General features: G+C 50.8%; 6 protein-coding genes across 6 annotated transcripts; 3 read left to right on the top strand and 3 right to left on the bottom strand.

Moving 5' to 3' along the window:
• Window positions 1-941: 941 nt before the first annotated feature.
• On the top strand, window positions 942-10622 carry CDV56_104004 (membrane morphogenesis protein VPS13; the record flags this gene model as incomplete). Its single annotated transcript, XM_026757623.1, has 4 exons — window positions 942-8372; window positions 8434-10054; window positions 10105-10521; window positions 10582-10622. 4 exons carry the CDS (start codon window positions 942-944, stop codon window positions 10620-10622), a joined length of 9510 nt encoding a protein of 3169 aa, XP_026613202.1.
• Window positions 10623-11104: 482 nt separating this feature from the next.
• CDV56_103726 (putative G-patch domain protein (TFIP11)) lies at window positions 11105-13405 on the bottom strand (the record flags this gene model as incomplete). Its single annotated transcript, XM_026757345.1, has 1 exon — window positions 11105-13405. The coding sequence occupies one exon, from the start codon at window positions 13403-13405 to the stop codon at window positions 11105-11107; it is 2301 nt and encodes a 766-aa protein (XP_026613201.1).
• A 381-nt stretch (window positions 13406-13786) lies between these two features.
• On the top strand, window positions 13787-14773 carry sod2 (superoxide dismutase sodB; the record flags this gene model as incomplete). Its single annotated transcript, XM_026757204.1, has 4 exons — window positions 13787-13910; window positions 14085-14491; window positions 14545-14612; window positions 14683-14773. The coding sequence occupies 4 exons, from the start codon at window positions 13787-13789 to the stop codon at window positions 14771-14773; spliced, it is 690 nt and encodes a 229-aa protein (XP_026613200.1).
• A 325-nt stretch (window positions 14774-15098) lies between these two features.
• Window positions 15099-16619, top strand: CDV56_103400 (uncharacterized protein; the record flags this gene model as incomplete). The annotated part of the gene is made up of 1 exon (XM_026757019.1): window positions 15099-16619. One exon carries the CDS (start codon window positions 15099-15101, stop codon window positions 16617-16619), a length of 1521 nt encoding a protein of 506 aa, XP_026613199.1.
• Window positions 16620-17300: 681 nt separating this feature from the next.
• Window positions 17301-20511, bottom strand: CDV56_102954 (uncharacterized protein; the record flags this gene model as incomplete). Its single annotated transcript, XM_026756573.1, has 5 exons — window positions 17301-19655; window positions 19712-19995; window positions 20083-20160; window positions 20215-20298; window positions 20373-20511. The coding sequence occupies 5 exons, from the start codon at window positions 20509-20511 to the stop codon at window positions 17301-17303; spliced, it is 2940 nt and encodes a 979-aa protein (XP_026613198.1).
• Window positions 20512-22258: 1747 nt separating this feature from the next.
• Window positions 22259-23185, bottom strand: psf3 (DNA replication protein PSF3; the record flags this gene model as incomplete). Its single annotated transcript, XM_026756233.1, has 7 exons — window positions 22259-22326; window positions 22383-22491; window positions 22567-22756; window positions 22818-22876; window positions 22927-22995; window positions 23050-23133; window positions 23183-23185. 7 exons carry the CDS (start codon window positions 23183-23185, stop codon window positions 22259-22261), a joined length of 582 nt encoding a protein of 193 aa, XP_026613197.1.
• Between the last annotated feature and the right edge of the window lie 827 nt (window positions 23186-24012).

Below are 24012 nucleotides of genomic sequence, written 5' to 3'. Positions count from 1 at the left end.
GAGGCAGGGCTGTTTACCTGATGATTTACCGAGTTGAACTCGTAAGAGTGGAGATTTTGTGGTCGTGGAAGCAGTCAATCCTGAGGGCCAGGAATGAGGTGATATAACGATGAGGTGCGGTAATGTCTGGCTCCGGTGCACAACACAGACCAATCCCGTAGCTGTCATTGGAAATTGTTGCCTCAGGCATCAACTGTTCAGTGACCTCGGATCGAACAGACGCTACCATAGCGGGATGCTCCGACGTCACGTGGCTTAGTCAGCGCAGCTGCAGGGTTGCAGCCCTAGGCATCTAACTAGATCCAGTCAGAACAAAGTCTCAAGGGAAAGGACCGACGTCACTTTCTTCTCCTACCTTAAGGTTGGCTGCTCGAGATCCGCCGCGTCACGGCTGTTCAACCACTGTTGGTACGCCCCCCCTAATCAGTCGGCCAACACATGTCTCCCCAGGTACAGGAGAGCCATCCATCTTCTTTACGACGCAATTGGGTAATCAGCTTGCTTTGATACCCAACTATCTACGGCCTTGCCCACCATTATCTCATCCAAGTTTCCTGTCAAGTGGACACACGACCTACCTTTCTGGCAGCTTGCTTTCATTCTCACCCCGTTATTCACGACATCATACGGTTTGGGAACTTAAATAGACTTTCTTCTTGAACTAGTTGGCCCGCATCAATCTTGAATGCGCATTTAGCCAACCACCTGGATGGCTAAGGCTATCGTTACTTGCGAGTGTATCTAGGGCTCGCGCAGGTATGTCATTTCCTGCGAACTTATTCCCCAAGCATACCATATCTCCACCATCCATCATCTCTTTCACATAAATATGTAACTCATCTTTCTACGCCGTCATCACTAGGTACGAGCGGTTATTATCATCCCACAGCAACCTCTGACCTTCCCTGTCCCGACCTGGGTCACGGTCGCAACCCGCAGTCATGTTGGAAGGCTTGGTCGCAAACCTGCTCAATCGCTTTTTGGGCTATTATGTCAAGAATTTCGATGCAAAACAATTGAACATCGGTATCTGGTCCGGCGATGTCAAGCTTCGCAACCTCGAGCTGCGACGGGAGGCTCTTGATCAACTACATCTTCCCTTGAATGTCGTCGAAGGTCACCTCGGTGAGCTCACCCTGTCCATACCTTGGTCTAATTTGAGGGGGAAACCGGTCAAAGTTGTTATCGAAGATGTGTTTCTCCTCGCAGCTCCGAAGGAAGATGCGGACTATGATCCGGAGGAAGAGGAACGACGAGCTTATAACCTCAAGATGGAAAAAATTGAGAGTGCGGAAATTTTGCGAGAGCGGAATTCAGAGGGCATGAGCCAGGAGGAGCAGCGACGGAACCAGAGCTTCACCCAGAGCCTCGTCACCGCCGTTGTCGACAATCTCCAAATATCCATCAAGAACGTGCACTTTCGATATGAGGACTCGATTGCTTCACCAGGTCACCCTTTCGCCGTCGGTCTGACCCTGAAGGAACTCAGCGCTGTGAGCACTGACTCCGAATGGAACCCTACTTTCATCCAGTCGACCTCCGCTACCACCCACAAACTGGCAACACTGGGTGCTCTATCGGTATATTGGAACACTGATGCCGAGCTTCTGGGCACAGGACGAGGCTCCGACCTGGGCGCAGAAGCACAAGGAATCAGTCATGCGGAGCTGATTGAAAAACTAAGAACTGGCATTGAGAGTGAAGAGAGCAATCAGTTTATGCTTCGCCCCGTCAGTGGACGTGCTGGTTTGGAGTTGGATAAGTCGGGGAAGCATGACCGGCCAGCCGTCAAGACACGGTTACTGTTCGACGAGCTTAGTTTCGTTCTGGACGACGATCAATATCGCGATGCCCTAATGCTCGTCGATCTTTTTCATTACTTCCTTCGTCATCAGGAATACAAGAAGCTCCAGCCGAAATCGAGACCGAAAGAAGACCCCCGGGCATGGTTTAGATTCGCCGGAGAAGCGATTCTCAGCAAAATCCACGATCGAAACAGGCGCTGGTCGTGGGATTATATCAAAGAGCGAAGGGATGACCGTATAGCCTATATTAATCTGTTCAAGAAGAAAAAGCGGGACGAACCCTTGTCTCCGCAGGAGGCAGAGGATTTCGAACGTCTACAGCGAAAGCTCAGCTACGAGGATATTCGATTCTGGAGGTCATTGGCGAGAAATCAACTGCGGAAGGAGAATATTGGCCTCAAGAAGCCCGCACGACAACAAACTTGGTCGGAGTGGATATGGGGCGCCAAGAAGGAAGAGTCTGAAGAGACCGCAATGACCGAGGAGCAACGGCAGGAGCTCTATAATGCCATTGACTGGGATGAGAAGAAAGCAATCTCCGAGAGTGTTGAGGTGCCAAGAGAGTGGGTAAAGCTTCAGGTCAACTCCGGTCTCAGAGCCGGAAGTTTCACATTGAGGCGTGATCCCCACGGGAAGTGTAGTGAAGTCATGAAACTGGTGTTTGACAATCTACGAGCGAAAGCATTGCAGCGCCCGGATTCCTTCTTCATCAAAGTTGACCTAGGTGGGCTCAGAGTGTATGACGGAACAACCGAAGGTAGTCTCTTTCCACAGATCGTCAAGGTTAAGGATTCTCTTCCACAGTCGGAGGATAGTCAACCGCAGCCCCCTGACGGTGATGGGTTGCAATCGGAGGCCAACAATGACTACGAGGAGGATGAGGATAACCTCTTTCATTTCCAGCTTGAGAAGAATCCTCTGGAGAGCGACGCCGACTCAGTCGTGAAAGTCAAGATGAAGAGTATCGAGGTCATCTATAACCCGAGGTTCCTTGTGGAGATCGTCAAATTCTTTGAGCCCCCTGAACGACACATGGAGTCCATTGGTGCCCTCTTGGACTCGGCAGGGGCAACCGTCGAGGAAATCCGTCAGCAAACTCGAGCTGGCTTGGAGTTTGCGCTGGAGGAGCACAGGAAGGTTGATGCTCAATTCGACATACACGCACCTCTCATTATCGTGCCAGAAAGCATTACACAGGAAAGCTCCCTCTGTCTCATCCTGGATGCAGGCCACATCAGCGTCAATAGTGAGCTGGTCGATAGGCAGACCATGAAAGACCTCCAGGCCAAGCAGAAGCGTCAATATGATGAAAACGATTACAAGGAACTTGAGCATTTGCTGTACGATAGATTTCTGCTTAAGCTTGACTCCACCCAGGTTTTGATTGGCCCTGAAATCGAGATCACTAAATCGCAGCTCGCGCCCGACGTCAAGACCCGAAACCTTCACATTATCGATCGTATAAACGTGGACTTTGTCTTGGAATTGTGTATAGTACCGAAGAGCACCGAGCTCACCAGGACTCGGATATCAGGTCATCTGCCGGAGTTACACGCTTCGATGTCTGACACAAAATACAAGGGTCTGATGAAATTGATCGACATCGCGATTCCACGATTTGACGAAGGTGTTTCTGACCGTTCGCCTGCAAAGACCTCGAGTGAATCGACAACAGTAGGAAATAGAGCAAGATCGGCTTCCTTCCAGCCCTCAGTACCAAGGGAACTCCCCGTTGTTGACGAAGACTCCGATACTGAGACAGATCATGACCAGACAAAGAAGAGTGTCGATAGACTGCCTAACATTCACCGCAAAGATTTTGAATTCAAGTTCACGGTTGGCTGTCTTCGTGGCTCACTGTTCCGCTCGCATCCCAATGACCAGTTTCGAGACCAATTGTTGGTTGAGCTTGTTGCTGAGGGTTTCGAATTAGACTATTACATGCGACCATTCGATATGGTAGCAGAGATCGTTCTGCAATCTCTCAGTGTGGACGACCATATTGAGGAAGCCCCCATTCCTGACTTCAAGAGGATCATTTCTTCCAAGGGATTCGACGCAGACGAAGATAAGGACCTCTTCCACCTCAAATTTGTTCGAGTCAAGCCAGAGTCACCCGAGTTTCAGTCTACCTACGAAGGTGTAGCAATGAACCTTGATATGTCCATATCTACCATAAACCTTGTTGTCACCAGGAAGACACTTCTCACTTTGCTGGATTTCGTGCTCCTCACCTTCACAAACCCAGAGCAGCCCCAAACCCAGAAACTGTCGTCCGACCCGACCGTCCAGGACACAACTTCTCTCACCCAGGACACCGAACAGCCAGGGAAGATTCGGATTAAAGCTGACCTGAAGAGTATCGCTCTCATCCTAAACAATGACGGCGTCAGACTTGCTACGTTGAGTCTCAACACTGCAGACGTGGGGATTAATCTTGTTGGCCGCTCAATGCTGATACAGTCTCGAATCGGTAGTTTAACCCTCGTTGACGATGTCAATACCGGCGCCTCAGCAAGCTCCGACCTTCGGAGGCTTTTGACCATTGAGGGTGATAACTTCGCTGATTTTAAATATGAAACCTTCGACCCTGAGAGCACAAATTATCCCGGTTACGACTCTGAGGTCTATCTGAGATCGGGCTCTATCAAAATCAATTTTCTGGAAGAGCCATACCGCAAGATCATCAATTTCCTTGTCAAGTTCGGCAAAATGCAGGCTATCTTTAATGCTGCCCGCCAGGCCGCAGCTAATCAAGCTAACCAGCTGCAAGAGAACGCATCTAAGATGCGATTTGATGTCGTTGTCAAGACTCCAATCTTGGTCTTTCCTGGTGTCGTGAGACCTGATCGGCCCCGCGACACAGTCACTGCCCATCTTGGAGAGATTTATGCTAAGAACACTTTCGTTCCTCTCGATGATAACGTGGAAAGTCCTGCCGTTAATCTGATTTCTTCAGGCATACGCAACATCCGCCTGACATCCAAGTTCCACTTCGGGGAAGATGTAGTCGAGGAGCTGGAGATGATCCAGAAAGTCAACTTGGATTTCAGCATCTGCTATCTTGAGCATCAGAAGGATAATCCACGTCCAGATATGGAGATCGAAGGGTCTATGTCTTCCATAAACCTTAGAGTGTCGCAAAAGCAGCTCAAATTTTTGTTGGAGCTCTCAAAGACTGTGCCAGGTGCTTTCGCAACCGACTATGAGCAACAAGAACTCGAAGCCTTTGGAGATCTTCCTGCGTCTGTAACAGACCCTAGCAAAGGAGCAGATTCCAAAATTGTTCAACGCCCACAGGAGCACGAAAAGACGACGGGAGAACCGGGTTTGAACGATGAGACCTGGGCTAAGCTAGATATGATTTTCAAGGTAGATAGTGTCGGCCTGGAACTTATTCTTGCAAAGGACGACGAGCCAGTGGGTAATATGGAGGACTCGAGTCTGTCCAAGTTTTCGCTGAATGATACCAAAGTCAAATTGCGCATGCTTACGGATGGGTCTTTGGAATCCGAGCTCTTGATTCACTCCCTGTCCGTTCGCGACAGCCGCAATAAGGACACGAACAAATTCAGGAAGATTATGTCACTGATCAATAACGATGTGCAACAGCAATTCATGGCTAGTCTCTCCATGTCGCCTGGACCAGACAAGCATCTTGTTGCGATGTTGACGATCGACAGCCCACGTATCATACTGGCGCTGGACTATTTGTCCGCTTTGCAGTCTTTTATGAACTCGGTTTTCACCGCAGAGGAGCCGGTGGCTGTAGAAGAGGCTGACGAGACCGATGAGGCTTCTGAGCCAAGATCCAGTACCACAGAAAGTCCGGACCAAAATGCCATCATGCCACCAAGTGAGGACTCGAAAGGCTCGGCCGGACAGACAACGATTTCATTCAGAGTGAACCTTGTTGACGCCCAGATTATCATGATTGCCAACCCTGCCATTGCACATACCGAGGCTATAGTGCTCGGTACAAAGCAAGTGCTCTTCTCCCAGCAAAACGTCTCTACATTGCAGATCAACAAAGTCGGCATGTTCTTGTGTCGCATGGACAAGTTCGAGACCAGTAGGCTGCGGATTCTGGACGATTTTACGCTCGAGCTGTCGATGGATAGTCGGCCACAGGAAAAAGGCTCATCTTTAACTTCCATAGACGTGCATATTGAACCCTTGGTGCTACGCCTTTCCCTCAGGGACATCTTGATGGCAATACAGATTGTCAACAAGGCCTCCGAAATGAGAGCACAAAGGCCACAGGAAATTGAGAGTGGCGACGTGAAGAGGGAATCAGATGGTAGGCGCCCCAGCGCAAAGTCCACCCGAAGGAGATCAAGTGCCGGGCGCTCGTCACACGCCCCTGCCTTGAAATCACGACGAGCATCGGGAGCGAGCGGCAATCCTGCTAATCAAGGAGTTGTTTCGCAACGCTCAGCTGTACTGAAGCGCGAAGAATTGAGCGCGCAGATCGATGGCGTCAGAGTGATTCTCATAGGGGACTTGCACGATCTTCCATTGCTCGACTGGAGCGTCAAGAAATTCACTATTGATGTTCGTGATTGGTCGTCTACGCTGAATGCTGACACTAGCTTTGATACCTTCATCAACGTTTACAATTTCTCCAAGTCAGCCTGGGAACCACTCATTGAACCCTGGCAACTGGGTTTCCACGTCGCCAAGGAGGTCGACCCAGAAGTCTTTTCAATCGATGCCTACTCACATAAGAACATGGAGCTCACTGTGACCTCAGCTACAATTGCATTGGCATCCAAGTCGTTCCAATTTCTCTCTACCGATGAAGATGTTCTCTCAAAACCCCGCGGAGCTGACGCACCCTATCGGATTCGCAATTATACCGGCTTCGATCTTCGTGTCTGGGCGGATGTCAGCGCCGGAGAGGAAGGTCCGGCTGCTAAACTCTCTGACGGGGAAGAATACCCTTGGAGATTTGAAGACTCGACTGCAGTACGTGAGACTCTCTCACCGGAAGGCCAAGGCGGTGCTGTTGGGGTGAAACTTGAGGGAAGCGGCTTTGAAAGCATCAACCGCATTCCTGTCGCTAGGGAGGGTGAATTCTTGTATAGCCTCAAACCCAAGGCAGATGGTGTTCTCCATAGGCTTCTTATCGAAGTTAAGCTGGGCACCGACAACGTCAAGTATATCACCTTCCGCTCCCCACTGGTTATCGAAAACAATACTCAAATACCGGTAGAGCTGGGCATCTTTAATCACAAAGAAGGACATCTCCTCAAGATTGAGAAGATTCTTCCTGGGGAAGCTCGGCCTGCACCTGTAGGTGCCGCCTACTTGCATTCAGTTGTCATTCGTCCTGATCAGGGCTTCGGATATGAATGGTCAACAGAACCACTGTACTGGAAAGATCTTCTGCGGCGACCCACTCGCACTATCAAGTGCATCAGCGAAAGTGGACAACAGGCTCCGCCCTTCTACTTCCAAATGAATGCCACCTACAACCCCAAGGATTCCTTGACGAACGTCTATCCTTACATGCGTGTACGCATCTTCGCTCCAGTGGAGATTCAGAATCTACTACCATACGATTTCAAATACCGCATTTACGACAAGAACACAAAGAAGGACTGGACCAACTTCCTAAGGAAGGGTGGCGTCAGTCCGGTCCATGTTGTTGAGCTGTCTCATCTACTGCTTCTCAGTATTGACCTAGAGGACAGCGTCTTCAGGCAAAGCGAATTCGCCATCATTAACGGAAATGGGCAAGATTTCCGAAGGGAATACATGCTCTCACTCAAGGATGAACGAGGCATTCCGTTGAGACTGAAGCTCCATTACTTCAACGTCCCAGATAGTGGGGGCGCTTTCAAGGTGTCCATCTACAGTCCGTATCTTATCTTGAATAAGACAGGTCTGCCAATGGAAATCCAGAGCAAGGCCTTCTTGCAATCAGCACGCTCCGCAGCTGGTCAGGGCCTGAGACCCGACCCAAGACATGGCGGGCGGGCTCTCCCATACATGTATTCTTATCAATCGGAAGACCCGAAGAACCGATCTATTTTGAAGATAGGAGATTCCGCCTGGAGCAAGCCGCAGAGTTTTGAGGCTCTTGGAAGCAACTTTGAAGTCGTCCTGCCTGATAGGCAAGGGAAGTCCGAGTTCCATTCCGGGGTGTCTGTTACGGAGGGTGAAGGCAAATACAAGATGACCAAAGTTGTTACTATTTCTCCTCGCTTCATCCTGAAAAACAAGCTGAGTGAAGACATTTTGGTCCGCGAACCCGGCTCATCAAACGTGCTTACCATCAAGAGTGGCGATTTGGTGCCCCTCCATTTCCTGCGCCAGACTGCAGAGAAGCAACTTTGTCTGTGCTTCCCCGGCGTCAACAATCAATGGTCATCGCCTTTCAACATCGCAGACGTTGGAACTGTACATGTGAAACTTGCCAAGGCAAATCAACGTCAGAGGCTTATCAAGGTTGATATCATCTTGGAAGGCGCTACGCTTTTTATTCACTTCAGCATTGAAAGTCGGAATTGGCCATTCTCGATGCGGAATGAGAGTGATTCTGAATTTATCTTCTACCAAGCTGTGAGCACCCCTGCACTACATATGACTCGTACACATGCTAAGACACTGACGGCCCTCATAGAATCCAAACGTGGAGGATGACGAGGATGATAGAACAAGTGGCTGGCGGCCAATCCGCTACCGTCTCCCTCCCCGCAGCATCATGCCCTATGCATGGGATTATCCGGCTACGAAGAACAAGTCTCTCGTCTTGACATGTAATGGAAAGGAAAGGCATATCAGACTCACCGAGATAGGTAACCTGATACCGATGAGGATACCGCCTTCACGTCCTGGAGAGCCGCAAAAGATTGTTGACATCAACATTGTGGCTGACGGGCCGACCCAGACCCTTGTCTTGTCGAATTTCAAGCAATCTCGAAGTCTTTATAAGCAACAGAAGGGACAGACGTCCCAGTCTAGTCTGGCCACCGACTTTGAAGTAAAGGAATTGGACTCAGATGTCAATTTCAAAGCTCAGCTACGTCTGGCGGGCGTTGGGATCTCGTTGATCAACAAGAACCTGAAGGAGCTGCTCTATCTCACTTTCCGCGAAATTGAGATCAAGTTCAGGGAGTCAAGGGTTTACCAGACTCTGAACACAACGATCAAATGGATCCAGATCGATAATCAACTTTATGGGGGCATCTTCCCCATCCTGCTGTATCCAAGCGTTGTGCCAAAGACCGGAAAGGAAATGGAGGCCCATCCGATCTTTCATGCCATGGTCACACGCGTAAAGGACGACTCTTACGGTGTACTCTACATCAAATATGCCACGGTACTTCTTCAACAGATGACACTTGAGCTTGATGAGGACTTCATCTTCGCCATGCTCGATTTCGCAAAGGTTCCTGGTGCTTCATGGTCCGAAGAGCAGGAAGGCAAACTCTGCGATGAAGATTTAAACATTCCTGAACCGCAGAATGAAAGTGCTAGTCAAGATGTGTACTTTGAGCTCCTTCATTTGCAGCCCATGCAGCTGGATATCTCCTTCATGCGAACAGAGAGAGTGAATGCCGAGGATACCATGCAGCCCTCCAACCCTCTCATGTTCTTCGTCAATGTCATATCCATGTCAATGGGCAACATCAACGATGCCCCCGTCCAACTCAATGCTCTTATGTTGGAGAACGCTCGTGTCTCTTTCGGAGTCCTTCTCACCAATATTCAGAGACATTACACTCAGGAGTTCCTTCGTCAAGTCCACGTCATTCTCGGATCGGCGGATTTCCTGGGCAATCCAGTGGGTCTTTTCAACAATGTCAGCTCTGGTGTTGCTGCTATCTTCTACGAGCCGTATCAGGGACTGGTCATGACCGATCGGCCTCAGGAATTGGGCATGGGTATTGCTAAAGGCGCTACAAGCTTTGTCAAGAAATCCGTCTTTGGTTTCTCAGACAGTATGGCCAAATTCACCGGAAGCATGTCCAAGGGACTTGCGGTCGCCACGCTAGACAAAGAATTTCAAGATCAGCGACGGATGTCGAAATCTCGGAACCGGCCAAAGCATGCACTGTATGGTATCACGGCCGGTGGAAATGCGTTCGCAACCAGCTTAGCAAGCGGCATTGGAGGACTTGCTCGCCACCCGCTGCAGGGTGCGGAGAAAGAAGGTCTCCAAGGTTTCATCAAGGGTGTCGGCAAGGGTGTACTTGGTCTGGCCACCAAGCCGGCAATAGGCGCCTTTGACCTTGCCTCAAGTGCGTCAAATTCTAGGAAAATAAAGATGTTCATGCTGACTGTTGCCTAGATCTCGCCGAGGGTGTACGAAACACCACGACAGTGTTTGACGCGGAAGGTCTCGACCGTGTTCGCCTAACCCGTTTCATTGCCACGGACGGTATAGTGCGGCCATACTCACAGCGCGAGGCTTTGGGTCAATTTTGGCTCAAGACAGCCGACGACGGCAAGTATTTCAACGAAGACTATATTGCGCACTTGGAGCTTCCGGGCAAGGACATGCTGGTCATGTTGACGTACGACCGAATAATGCTTGTGCGCAGCAAGAAACTCCGAACAGAATGGGATATCCGATTGACGGACATCCAAACCATTTCTAAGGAGCGGACTGGTATGAGCATTACGCTCAAGGGTGGCGCGAACGGGCCTTTCATTCCTGTCCAAGACGAGAGCTCGAGGAATTGGCTGTACCGCCAGATCGCCATTGGTAGGTCTATCCCAGATTGCCTGAGAAGTAAACGGATGCTAACCATGCCATGTGTTTCAGCTGTGAACGCATTCAATGAAAAGTACAATACAAGAGCTTGAGTTGGATCCTCCCATCTCAAATAATCAGGCCACGTTTGCAATAAGAAATATGTGTCGAAGACCAACCTGAGGACGTATGATGCATTGAACGAGTACCTGGATCAGATTCTACACTCGCATTCCGTTTTTCAGAGTATATAATTCTACCACAGCCACCTTTTACTGATGAGCATGATATTGTCAATGTACATAGTCACACCTTTTCTCAAAAAAAGAACGACTCATTCTTTCTGACGCTGTCGAAGTAGTCTTCAGAATTTGTTACACCACCCATCTTTAACTAGATCGGTCTCAAACCAATTTGCCGAATGTCTCGAAGGGCATGCTTAGATTCATATAGTCGTGGTCAGACGAAGCTTTCATTTCATCATATATGTAATGTATAAATTTATCAGAGAGAAAATAAAGTGAGTGAACATGGGTATCATCAATATCCCAGATGAATGCACTGGAACAGAGGCTCCAGGGAAGCTCAGGATATGTCACCTGCCCTCGGCACGCTCCACAAGCCGGTCCTCCAGACCCATAGGTTCCCATATATCCTTCGCTTTCTTGTTTTGAACCCAGACGACATCTCCCTGCACAAATGCGACAACTCCGCCCTTCCCGGTGGCACTGGCCGTGATGCGGAACAGAGGCTGGCCGTTCTGGGGGTGCGCTTCCCGCAGGGGCAGTATGATAAGACCCTGTTCCATGCACCACGTTTCGAGAATATCCTTGAAGGCGATTTCCTCGACGACCTTGGGCTTGCGAGGCGGGGCAGGCGCCTCTGGAGCAGCGCGGGGTACGTCTTCTGCAGGGACCGGTTGCGCTGTGGCGGTGGGGGCTGGCAGCTCGGTGGCAGGATCATCCAGGCGGGACGCAAGGTCCATTTGTTGAAGACCTTTGTTCCACTCGTCGTCGACGATGGCGAGCTCATTGATATCGGCGGGAATCTGAGCGCGCCACCAGGTGAACCATTCGCCGACCTCTTCGAAGTTTGGATCATTGGTAAGCCAAATGTATAGAATGTTGTGCCATTTAGGGAAGAACTCTGCCACCAAAAGAAGGCCAATGACATTGGGCTTGAAAAATCCTTTCCACTTGAGGACATCTTCCAAAGCAGTCAAGTCCTGATCTTGAGGGTTTACCTCGAAGTCCTCCCGCAGGTGACGTGCAAGTCGGGGTAACAGGTGGTTACGTAGGGTAACATCGAACTCGGACCCTAGCGCGTCTCGCCAGAGCTCGATACCACTTATCAGACCCTTACCGAGATCCCACGTATCCAGGACCCTACGGAACTTCCTTTTCGCGTCTGAAAGGAGACCCGTAGCTTGTTTCGGATTCGTGTGACGTTCGTCCAAGTATTGGAGCCATGTGAAGAGCCACCATGGAAAGCGCGAGCTCTGTTGAGAAGAGGGATGACGCCTGCTGCTGCTCCTGGGCTTCCACTCTTTCAGGCCACCGCTGAGCTTGGGAACGACGAGCTGGTCGAGCACGTTTGTAAAGACGAAGCCTGGCAATATCTCTTTCCAGGATACGATCAGCGACGTGGCAGGGGACGGGTCGAATACATCCCAGTCGTTAAGGAGCGCAGAGCGGACTCGCGGGAGCCAAAGTGTGTAGATCATAGTTTCGTACGGCGACGTCGCTTGCCGTGACACAGTTTCGTCGTCTTTCTTTCTGCTCAAAAGGGGCTGAAGGCGACGAAGATTGGATACAAGAAATGTTGGCTCTTGAAGAGGATCCCATTCCTCCATCGCTTGGCGGAAGAGGGGGTGAATAGCAGCAACCGCCGTCTCCGATAGTCGATATTCATCGATTTCGTTTCGGTACTTCATCTCTATCGATTCAAGCTTGCTGGTCAATTCATCAAATCGTGCAAGCGTACTGTCTCCTTCGAAAATTTCCAGCTGCCCAACAGCGGTGATTAGGTCCGTGAGTTGATCAGTCTTGAGCTGATTGGTGTCCAATTGTTCCACGATCTGAGCTTCCTCCAACTCAACAAACTTCTTTCGCTCCGTCAGTCCTTTCCATTCATCGGCAAACGCTTCGAGGTCATTACGCGCTCGTCGTGCGATCTTCAACGCCTCTCCTTCGCCTTGATTGACAAACTCTAAAGGAGTCATCAGGCCGGCTGTGGAGGTCAGTACTCGCTGTTCCTTGCCAGTAGCATCAATCAGCGACTTTAACACGTTTGGCACCTCCAGACCATCCATATCCGCCTCGATTTCGCGTGCGGTCCTGAAACGAGGTTTCGCTCGAGGGACCGGTGTCCCCGTTCCACTCCGGCTCTCCCGTTGACGCTCTTCCTTCTTTTTCCGTCGTCTTTTCCGTTCTTCATCTGAGCTGTCCTCGACGACTTCGCCTCGCGCAGCCGCTTGTCGCTTCTCCTCCTCCCGAGCTTGTTTCGTCTTCTCGCGAACGACGCCCAACCCAGCGCCCATCGGTCGCGCTTGCGCCTCAATCGGGTTGACGATACCCTGGCCACTCGCACCCAAGCCTTGCCCTTCTTTGTAACCCATCTTAGCCATCATACGCGCGGCGAAAGAATTTCCTCCAGTGACGCCTTTGCTGGCATTGGCGTTTCCGCCTCTGGGGGCAGCGGTGGCTGACTGAACGTTGTTGTTCCAGGGATTGCGACGCGCACTTCCCAGGCCAAAAGAAGGAGGCGATTCAGAGCGAGAGGGAGCTCTCGCAAAGCCGCGAAAGCCTGTAGGAGGGCGAGCATCTTCCTCATCTGAGCTCATATCGACGATTTTACGCTTTTGGCCAGCGAATGACGAGGAGACCGGTGACTCCATGGCCGGTCTAACGGGGGCAAATGCAACAGAGTATTTCTGGAAGCCACAGCTTTTCGGCTTAACTGAGGGCGTATAAAGTGACGCGATTCAAATTCATGAAAAATCCATGGAGACGAGCTGGCAACGACGATGGGTGAACAGCTTCTCGAACAATCACAATACTGTCCTGTCCGTATCTGATTTCTTTCGTAATCGCTCGGGCGGTGTCGGGGCGGGGAAACGCGAGCTCCGAGGGGAGAGAAACAATGACGTTTTATGCTCGTCTCCTTCGAGCCGATTCTCCTCTCCTTCTCTCTTCATTCTTCTTTTGCCTTGAGAAGCATTGGAATAGTCTCCTGTCTGTCTCTTCCATCTCTTCAGTGGACGATATCAAATTACACAATGGCCGCCTCTCTCATCCGTACCTCTGCGCGTGCCGCCCTCCGCTCCGGAGCTTCGGCTGCTCCAAGAGCTGCTGCAGGCTTGACTTTTGCCCGCGGCAAGGCTACTCTGCCTGACCTTTCTTGTATGTTGGCAGCCCCCTCATCAATGCATTCCTTGTCTCAGTCTAGGAGTCCCCTTTCTTTGTCCAAAGTGGCACACCGACGCTATGTCCGAGCTACAGTCTCACCCATTACATATAACTACTAGCGTAGCATAACAATTGCAGGATCTTACTGGAGCTAACCATGGATAACAGACGATTATGGTGCTCTGGAGCCTTCGATCTCTGGCAAGATCATGGAACTTCACCACAAGAACCACCACCAGACCTATGTCAACAGCTACAACCAGGCCATCGAGCAGCTGCAGGAGGCTCAGGCCAAGAACGACATTGCGACCCAGATCTCCATCAAGCCCCTGATTAACTTCCACGGCGGTGGTCACCTCAACCACACTCTCTTCTGGGAGAACCTGGCCCCTAAGAGCTCTGGTGGTGGTGAGCCCCCAAGTGGTGCTCTGGCCAAGGCCATCGACGAGGCATATGGCAGCTTGGAAAACTTCCAGGGTAAGATGAACACCGCTTTGGCTGCCATTCAGGGAAGCGGATGGGCTTGGCTTGTCAAGGACAAGCAGACCGGAAACATTGGCATTAAGACCTATGCCGTAAGTGCAGGCATTCTGAAGGAATGAATCTCGGCCAACTAATTCTGGATTAGAACCAAGACCCTGTTGTTGGTCAGTTCCAGCCTCTTCTCGGCATTGACGCCTGGGAGCATGCCTACTAGTAAGTGGTCCTTTCTAGCCTTGCCGTCCAATGCCGGTCAACAGCAGCTGATGCAAACACAACTTTGCAGTCTGCAATACCAGAACCGCAAGGCCGAGTACTTCAAGGCCATTTGGGAGGTTATCAACTGGAAGGCTGTGGAGAAGCGCTTCTCTGCGTAGACTATCTCAAAAGCATTGTATGTTGGCACAGCTTGACACAGCTTTGATTGGAGCGTTCTTTTGTTGGTTTGTGTACGTGTGATATTATAATGATTTCCTGTATCTGTCTGCATTGGCTGCGTTAAGATATAGCCCTAATCAACAAATGCACCAATCCATTGCTTCCATGACTTTGCAACCTTTACCTCATAGATTGTAGCCATAATATGACATCGGTCACTCTCAGCCTGTAGCTCTCCGGATAGTCGCGGATATAATCTCCCGTAACAGCCGGTATTGTTACCGTACTGAGCTCTTGACAGCATCATCGAAGCCGGTCCGCAGTATGACCATCACCATCAACTCTTCAACTACATCGCATTCATTGCCCGCCGCCTTTTCCAGCGGGATGTCTGCAGATAGCCCGGGACAGAAACACGGCTTTCGAGCCTTTCTCGCAAACGCTCTGCGACCGAAGAAATCCCGTCAAGTTCTCCGCAAGAACACCGCATCTACACCAAACCTCCGAGCGGCTGCACAACCGAGCATTGCCAGCGATGAAGTTCCTTCTCTTGCGCCATTGCAGGCTCATCGGATCAAGTATCAGGAGAAAAATGCACTGGTGGATACCCAGCTGGGCGAGAATCGCGACCCTACGGCTATGCTACATTCGATAGGCATTCTTGATACGGAAGATTCGGATGGCTTCGCATCGGACTTACAAAAAGACAATCGGCCTCCGGGGGAGCCGCTGGTTGCAAGCTTATCACAAGATCTTTGGGCGCTTGTTGCAGAATACCTCAATCCGGCAGACCTAGCCAGCTTAGCATTTGCCAGCAAGACGCTTCTCCTCCGCCTGGGCCGGGGGCCCTGGATGGCCCTGAACCTGCCCGAAAACCGCGAGTACAGAATCGACTTCCTAGTCACACAGGACCGATACCTACCCCATCATCTCCTCTGCATGCCTTGCGGCAGGTACCACCGCCGCACGCAGGAGGGCCACGAAAGACTCGAGCCCGCAACGGTCGTCAACCCGCTCTACAACTGCCCGAACGCCCGCAATCCCTTGCTCCCCGCACCACGACACCGCATCACCCACGGCCGCATGCTGCACTTCACCTTCGTGCAGCTCACGCTCCGAGCCCACCGGTTTGGCCCCGGATACGGCATCCCCCTCGAGTCCCTCTCCCGTCGCTGGCGACGGGACGGCTGGTCCCACCGCACCCGGTACCACATCCACAAGGGCAAGTTGCTGATGCGGGTGGTGAGCTCGACCTTCGCAGACCCCGACCTCGCAGTCAGCTCGATGCGCCTGCTCCTCTACTCGCGCGAGGACTACTGGCCGTATTTCTCCGCATGCGCGCACTGGCGCGACGGGGAGCTCATGGACGTCTGCAAATGCGCGCTGGGCCACGTCCCCAAGCCCCGCGCGACGGCGGGCCTGCAGGGCCTCGAGCACCGCGCCAAGGACATCTACCACGGCCGCACGTACAACCCCAACGAGTTCGCGACGCTGTGCGCCAAGTGCCGCCCCATGCGCCGCTGTCCCGACTGTCCGTCCGAGTACCTGGTCGAGGTCAAATTGACCGAGGACCGGACCGAGCCGCGGAGTCTGCGGTTCCGGCACGCGATCGTGGTGACCCGGTGGTGCGATCTGGGCGATGGGACCTCGCCGCATGGATCGCGCGAGTGGGCTGCGTGTAATGGCGATCTGACCGGGTATGACTCGTTTGAGGCGCTGGGGAAGCGGTCTATCTCCGGGGTGTTTGAGTCGGCGTTCACGGATGATACTCTACCGGGGCAGAGGATCGTCTCGATGAATCCGAAGGGAAAGAGGCTCGGGGAGGCGGGGAACAGCTGGTACTGAGTGCTTGTGTCCTTTTTCTCCTATGCACTGAATTTTTGGGCTCTTGTACGACTTCGATCATTTGTCATGGCGTATGAAAAAAAGGAGTATGGTTCGGATAGGTTTGGCTACATTATGGGGTTGGATAGACTGGGTTTCATTTTCTGGATTGTCTTACAAACGTTGACTTGAATACGAATAATCTTGGCTACCTCAATAGTCGACAAGCGAGATCGGAAATAAAAATGGTTGTCTGCTGGACAAGCTCGCCCTTGAAGTTAATTGAAGACATTATCATGTGCGACTTTTGAAAAAGCAGAGAACAGGTCATACTGAAACAAGGCTCGCCGTGCAAAGCGTACAAGGGGACATGAAGATCATTTGTATGAGTTGGCAGGCCCGCTGAACCACAACCAGGACAAAAAGCAGAAACACGCCCAAATGCTTAGTATACCGCCTGAGATGTATCATAATTCGATAGTAAATAAATGCTTGAATTCCATGAAAACCCGTCCATGCAATCGGTAGTGGTACAGTCCCACATGAAATTATTTGAACAAAAGAGCCCGGGGTATCAAAGCATATCGTAAACCAAGCAAGACATGTCGACAAAAAGTCATGCATGCGATCAACTTAAAGTAGATAGGACGGGTCGTGTACTTCCGGTTTTGGGTACTTTCTTTCATTGCTCCGCCGTATCTTTCAAGGTCGACGGATTCTTCGCTCAATATATCGCGGCCGGCGTGTCATATCGTCATCGTCTTGCTTTTGAGGCTTATGTCTGGCGGAAGCTGAGATATCCTGAAAAGCTCCATATGCACAGACGCTCTTTGCTACATCGGGCAGGGCATTTGAGCTGTCAGGGCCCCATCGAGAAGTCAGCCGTTCCTTGCTGATAGCCTGAGTAGTTGCCGTCGAGTCGGCTCCAGCTTTCTTATGATGAGAACCACTTCCGCTCGAGCCTTTAATCCAACCAAAGCCAAAGATGCCAAGGGAGCTCCGTCTCTTATGGCCCTTGCTGGCGGACGTTGATGGCCTGGCCGTCGATGAGTGTGACCAGAAGTTCGAATCCGTGAAAGAATGGGGAAGAGTCCTGCTGGGGCTGTTTGCACTATTCCCAGCAGCGTAGGTAGGTGCCGATGCGCAAAGCTGCCCATGAGCCCGCTGTGGAGAATCCGCGGTCTCAACGATCTTGGTTATTTTGGGCGATTCCATGTGCCTGGTCTTGCGGATGACAGGGGAGGGCGCACCGTCACCACTGTCCTCTGAATCAGTTATTGGAGATGGCTCAAGACGACGAGGCTGCGCCAGACGGCCTAGGAATGGTGGCCGAAGATTGATCCGTCGTCGGTGTTCCTGTCCTTGATGTGCAGGCTGTGTATTTGTGTCTGATGGAGGCAAGGGAAGTGTGGGTATTGCTGGGACGTCCGGGTCTCGGACAGTCGAGTCAACACTATGCCTACGAGCGAGGAACGCGGATTGGCTTGGAGCCCGTGTCCCGGCAGCTTTAGAAGGATTCGGCGGGAGGCCGGTATAGGTCTTAGTCTTTGAAGACCAATTCTTCGTGGGCCGAGGACCTGGCTTTGCCGCCTCGACCCAGTCTTGAGGAGTCAAGGGCGGCGATAGAGATGTCATGTCTGCTGTTGGCTTTTCAGTCATGGGGGCTGGCGGAGAGTAGTAGTTCTTCTCCATCTTCGATATGACTTTCTCAATTCCCACAGGGTTGAAAATCACGTCATCAACATCGCTGAAATAACGCATACTTGGTTTTGGAGAAGCTCGATCAAACATGTAGTTTGTCTTGGATGGGATGCCGTTCAAGGGAAAGATAGCCGGGGTCGCTTCGCGCTCTTCAATACTAAGACGAGTGAGAGTCACCTCACTCAGAGCAGGGTCGATTCTTTCCAAGGCTCTATGATCGGAACTTCGCGTAGTCAGCTCGCCCGCAGATGGTGGCCGGCCAAGTTTTCGGGGGCCAGGGAACTGCTGGTTAAGCTGAACCTTCTCCCTAGCGCTACTGCCATTGGATCTATTCGTCCCCGATGCATAGGCCGTACTCATTGTGTCCGGGGTAGGGGGTAACTTTGACCCCCCAAAAACGTCATCTAACCGTAGCTTCTGGCGAGGGGCACTTGAGAACATGCCTTTTTCGAAAGTGCAGTTCTTAGCTTCCCTTGAAGCGTTAGTGTGGGCTAGGTCCTTTTGTTTTGGGATGGTTCTTGTCGGAAATAATTCCACTTGAGGCTGATGCCAGCTAGAGCTGCGAATGTGTCCGCTTGCCCTCACTTCGCCGTTGGGTCTCGGGGCAGTCGCACTTGTTCCCATTTTCCTTTCCTGGTGGATAGGAATATCAACTTGATTGAAAAGGAGCGCCTCCTTTATAGTGTCATAGGGCATGAGCTCGCTACATTCACTGAGAGCACTCAATCTGGGGGACTCTGGTTCGATAGTTTCAGTCATCGAGTTCATACTCTCCGTCTTCGTCATAGCGCTTCTCGCAGAGCGTGAATGATGTTCAGAGGTAACGTAGAGACTGCGTAGAGCTGCGGTGCTCTGATGCTCTTCACGGAGGAATGAAGGAGCCCTGGTGAGAGGTCGACTTCCCGAAGAAGCTCGGTGATTGTCCGCTAGCAGGGTGCCTTTCTTAGAGGAAGATCTCTCCGGAATATCTGGAGTGACACAATGCTTAGGTGTGGCTGCGTCTGGTTCATCGCTGGACGAAGGACGAGCTGTAGAGGGTCTGGACGAAAATGCACCAGCCTCCAGCTCCTCCACTCTCGCTTCAAGTTGACAGATTAACTCCACGGCTTCTGTGACCGCCTGGTCTCGCTTATCGATCTCTTGTCGGAGCTGCTCGTTGGACTCGCGAAGTCTCTGATTGTCCTCTTCAACATAACGAAGCTCTTGCAGTTCCTCTTCTAGATTGCGCATGCGCTGAACGTCTTCCTCCAGCTGCTGCATACGTTCCAGTTTCCTCTCCAAGACGGCCATCTGCTGTGCGCGATGGAAGATGTCAAGTTTCAGGTCAAAATTTTGTTTGTTAATCTTCGAAATGTACTGGCTGGGCGTCAATTTGTGCCTTGAAACATATGACTTTTTCGTGGGTAACTTACTTGGTCCATCTCCCTGAAACCCATCTCACGTGGCTGCTTGAGACCCGCCGATAATGCGGCATTAATCTTGCGTTGTCTCTCAGAACCCGCATCTTCCTGGGACTGGGACTGAGACTGGGTCTGGGACTGGGATTGCGAGCGTTCGGGCGTACGAGGCATGTACTCTGCACAGTCGTCTGGAGGAGGACCGCGCGAAGCTCGAGTCGCACGTTGCTCTCTTAAAAGGTCTTGTAAAAGAGTAGAAGAAGGGTTCACTAAAGGTGTAGAAGCAGGTTCCGGGGTTCCTGTCGCACACAACAGTTGTCAGCATTTTCTTGTCCGTGGTGCTACAGCTTTGCGGAGTGCAAGAACAGCTGAACTATAACTCGTACCTGATCTGGAGCCATGATTCCTTCGTGCGGCACGAGGCGTTCCAGCCAATGGAGACTGGTCGTTGAACCAGGACGTTTCTGTGTACACGCATCAGCACTAAGAAACTCTTGCAGAACTCAGGCACGTTTTACCAGAATTCAATTGCGACGGACTATTCATAGTGGACGTGCCCTTGACACGAGCAAGCGCTGCAGGAATTGGGGGATCGGACTTGTCTGTGGAGCACAGCAGTCAAGTCAGTTCTTTTGTGTATTCCAAACGCGACTTGCTAAATCAAGGGCAGACTTACTGTTTGAGCGGTGTCTCAGGAACGCTGCACAGCGAGCAGGGATAGGGACAGAGGAAGACGGATCGAAGGAGTGTCGCAGGGAAGAAGGGGCAGTCGATTGCACGGAAATTGTGCTACGCCGCTGGGGTTTCGAATCCATGCTGATGAAAGATAGACAGGAGCCACTCAGCTAGCTAGCTAGCACAATGCAGGATCCAGACTAATTTGCAACAGGACGGCCAGCCGTGTGTCCTCCAGGGACGGTAGAACTTTACATCAAATTGGGGCAATCACTTCATCGATCGAGCAAGGGTTGACTCAAAGAGCTCTCACGATACTGGCAGATTGACGATGCGAGGGGCGCAAACTTTGAGGCTGGAGACGCAATGGTCAACGAGGAAAAAGACCTGTGGGTTCAGCTAATGCAGCAGAGGAAGATGGTGATGAAAATGGGGAAGCACAGAAGAATACTAGAGGGTGTAGCCTCTCGGCGCAATATCAAGTGAGGGGAAGATGAAGAGGGATGGTGACAAGCGCCTGTGACGAGTCAACTGCGAGGTCTGTGAATCTTCAAGCCAAGCAAGAACGAAGATTCGCACGAAGTGAGTGACGGGCGATCGTCAATCTGAAGTCTGGTCGGGGAATGTCAGAGGTTGCCATGCGACCGATTGTTATGCATTCAAGCAGCGGCTGATCTATTGATTTTCATCCCTTGAATTGCGTTTGTTGTCACTCTTCTTCGTATTGTCGATATTCATCCCCATACTCAGAGAAAACAGACAGTTGAGTCCGTCACTATTCACTTCTGCTGGCAGGATATCGATTTTTGGAGGAAAGTGAAGCTCTGCCCTCAGTTCTCCTCCCTGGAGATCAAAGAAACCACCAATGGGGTTTCATCTCTTGCCAATCAGCTGTTGTAAAATGCCTAAATGGTCTTTGGCGTTTCTTGCTAGTTTCCACTAAAGAGTAAGCACTGACACTAAGGTACGACTAAAATTATATAGCCGTTCATCCTCTTATCGATTACCATCTTGAATGGTTATGGGACGAGATACCACGAAGTCTGGCATACAGGAGCAGTATTCTATGGTCATCAACTCACACATATCCCTTGAACTTGATTTAAAGTTGTGATGTTCGCAGTGATATGAATGTGTACTCCGTGCCCATGATATAATTCCTTCTAGCTCAATTGCTCAAGTACCTCTCTACGGAGCAGCAAAAGGAATACGATGTATACATCATCTCAAATCCTGGCAGACCCCACAAGGCGGGACGAACCACAAGTTGCCCATGTGCGGTACGCCAGACTTATTGACCTTCAATAGACGACTGAACAATGATACATCTGATTGATTATTCGGCAAGAGGATCTGCCTGGCTAAGGTACTAACTAGCATGGCCCCATCCCTCGTCGTGGCATTTGCTTCGACATATATTCAGCCACGGTTGCGCTCAGATAGTTACAACATGCTCGGATCCAATTGTGTAACGACACCAGGGTTGTTCATCCATCCCATTGAGACTGATCCCACGATGACATTGCGGTGCTCTTCCCTGGGTTTACTGAAGACAATTGATGGTCCCCTGGAGCAAGCTATTTCAATGATGTTCTACTCAAAGAACCTGTCAAATTTGATATCAAAACAATACAGACAACAATGACGCGCATGGAGGCTGGCATAATATGAGCCAATCTCGAGTCAAGTTGCTCGAAATTGGAACTGATTGTTGAGACTGTGCTGGTATTTTAGGGCTCATGCTGTGAACGTCCTATCGCATGCACCAACTGAAATGAGATCATAGAATCAATTTCTTGCATTCCTATTATGAACCAGTCTGAAAAGTTTCTATCATTAAGAGCGAGCACAGCTCAGCCCTTTGCAATCTTTTTGAGATTGAATCTATCATCTCTTCTTGGCCTCCCCTGCCCAGATTCGTGTCTCCTTTGCACTATCATGGGCCACGCGGAACACTAGTTGAAGATAGTCATTAGCCGAGAATTGCATGACAGGGGATAAATTCGCATACACTGTCTTTCCGTCTCATCAAGACCCCGAAGAAAATCGGCACCCTCCCCTAAGGCGCCTTTGGGGTTATGCGCGTGGTCAGCAATCTCCGCCGCGCGCTTTTTGAACGTCTATCCAGACCAAAATTAGCAGAGAAACGTAGGGGAATTCGTCAACTCCACACGGCGCGGTAGATTTATACGTACATTGATCAGGACCTCCACCATCTCTTCCTCTTCAAAGAGGTCGAGCACCCGCTCGCTCAGACTGTAGAAGTGCGGTGCCAAGGAGCGCAGATCGACGGTTCGAGGATCGGCTTTCAGTGCATTCACGACTCTGTCTGATAATGCTGAGGGGAGGTCAAGTGTAACTAGTCGTGAAGTTCCCAGACGTGCTCTTTCTTCGGAGTTAGCGAGGGTCTGCTTCATCAATAGCACATGTCGCGCAAGATCCTGACCCAATTGACAACATCACCCCCAGCCATAATGGAAGATCAATCCGAGTCCCTGCCTTAATCTATACAATCGTCAAAATCTGATTCCTTCTCCTCGGGCATCGTTACTCACATTTTCCCCAGGATTGCCCTCCAAGATGCCAAGCCCGGGCACCTCAAGTTCAAATGTGCAGGGCAGTTTCTGGTATGCAATCGTTAGATCAAGAAATCATTGTCAAGGAACCGACTGTCATACTTGAGCGTCTGTCAGAATGGAGTCAACATCATAGTAGGACATTTCGAAGTCTTCCCCGAGTAGCCCGATCGTCAAGATGTCGTTCTAAAAGCAATGTCATTAATTGTGATCTATCTTGGACTGCGGCGCGTACCATTGTCGCGTCATCACGTGATGCTTATACTTAGATTCGTCCAGTGGTATTTCTTGGCACTCCTCCTCATAATCATTTCGGCTCACTCAAGAGCGTCATGCTGATTCTACGGAGTAGGGTTGACAATCTCGTGGCGAAAGTTCTTCGACATCTCAGAATCAGCTGAAGGCGTTACACGGTACTCCTCGACTTATGTTCAGTGGGTGCTCTGCTACTGCCCGAAAGACATGTTTGCCGATCTCCGACCATCTCCAGCCGTACCAGGCTTGTTTAATTTCAGAAAACTCCTTGCGTCTATACGATGGACACGAACTCGGACGGTACCAAGAAGCATCTGTTAGAAAGTTACGAGGAGCTTGACTTGGACGCGGCTTTTGATTCTAACTATCTCGTTGTATAGCGCTGGATGGCTCGAACCATCCCAGAACTATATGCATCCCCGTCAACATGTAGTTAACAAGGAGAACCCTGAAGAAAGTCGTTTATTGAATGCAGATCCTGAAGTCAACGACGGATGAAGAACAAACATCTTGCAGCTTGAAGAATCTGACAAGTGAACTCAATCTTTTTGAGGATGTCTCACTCTTTACGGTACACCGTACGGAGAACCGAGGTCACGATGAACCCATGTGGACATTTGATTTTTTCGTCCCTTTGCCTTCATCACAAACTTGAGGGGATTCTATTGAAACAGTCGCGGGTTTGGGTTGAATCGAGATGGGCGGGGTCGATGTAGATATAGAGATTAGACGGTCAGAGAAAGAAAGCACGAGATCTCGGTTCGAGGAAGAACGGTTTTGTTACCATTTCAGGACGAACCTGGAGGTCTA

The sequence above is a fragment of the Aspergillus thermomutatus genome (assembly GCF_002237265.1).
Source record: "Aspergillus thermomutatus strain HMR AF 39 chromosome Unknown NODE_137, whole genome shotgun sequence".
NCBI lineage: Eukaryota > Fungi > Ascomycota > Eurotiomycetes > Eurotiales > Aspergillaceae > Aspergillus > Aspergillus thermomutatus.
The sequence above is the reverse complement of the archived record's forward strand: the minus strand, read 5'-3'. Positions and strand labels throughout refer to the sequence as shown.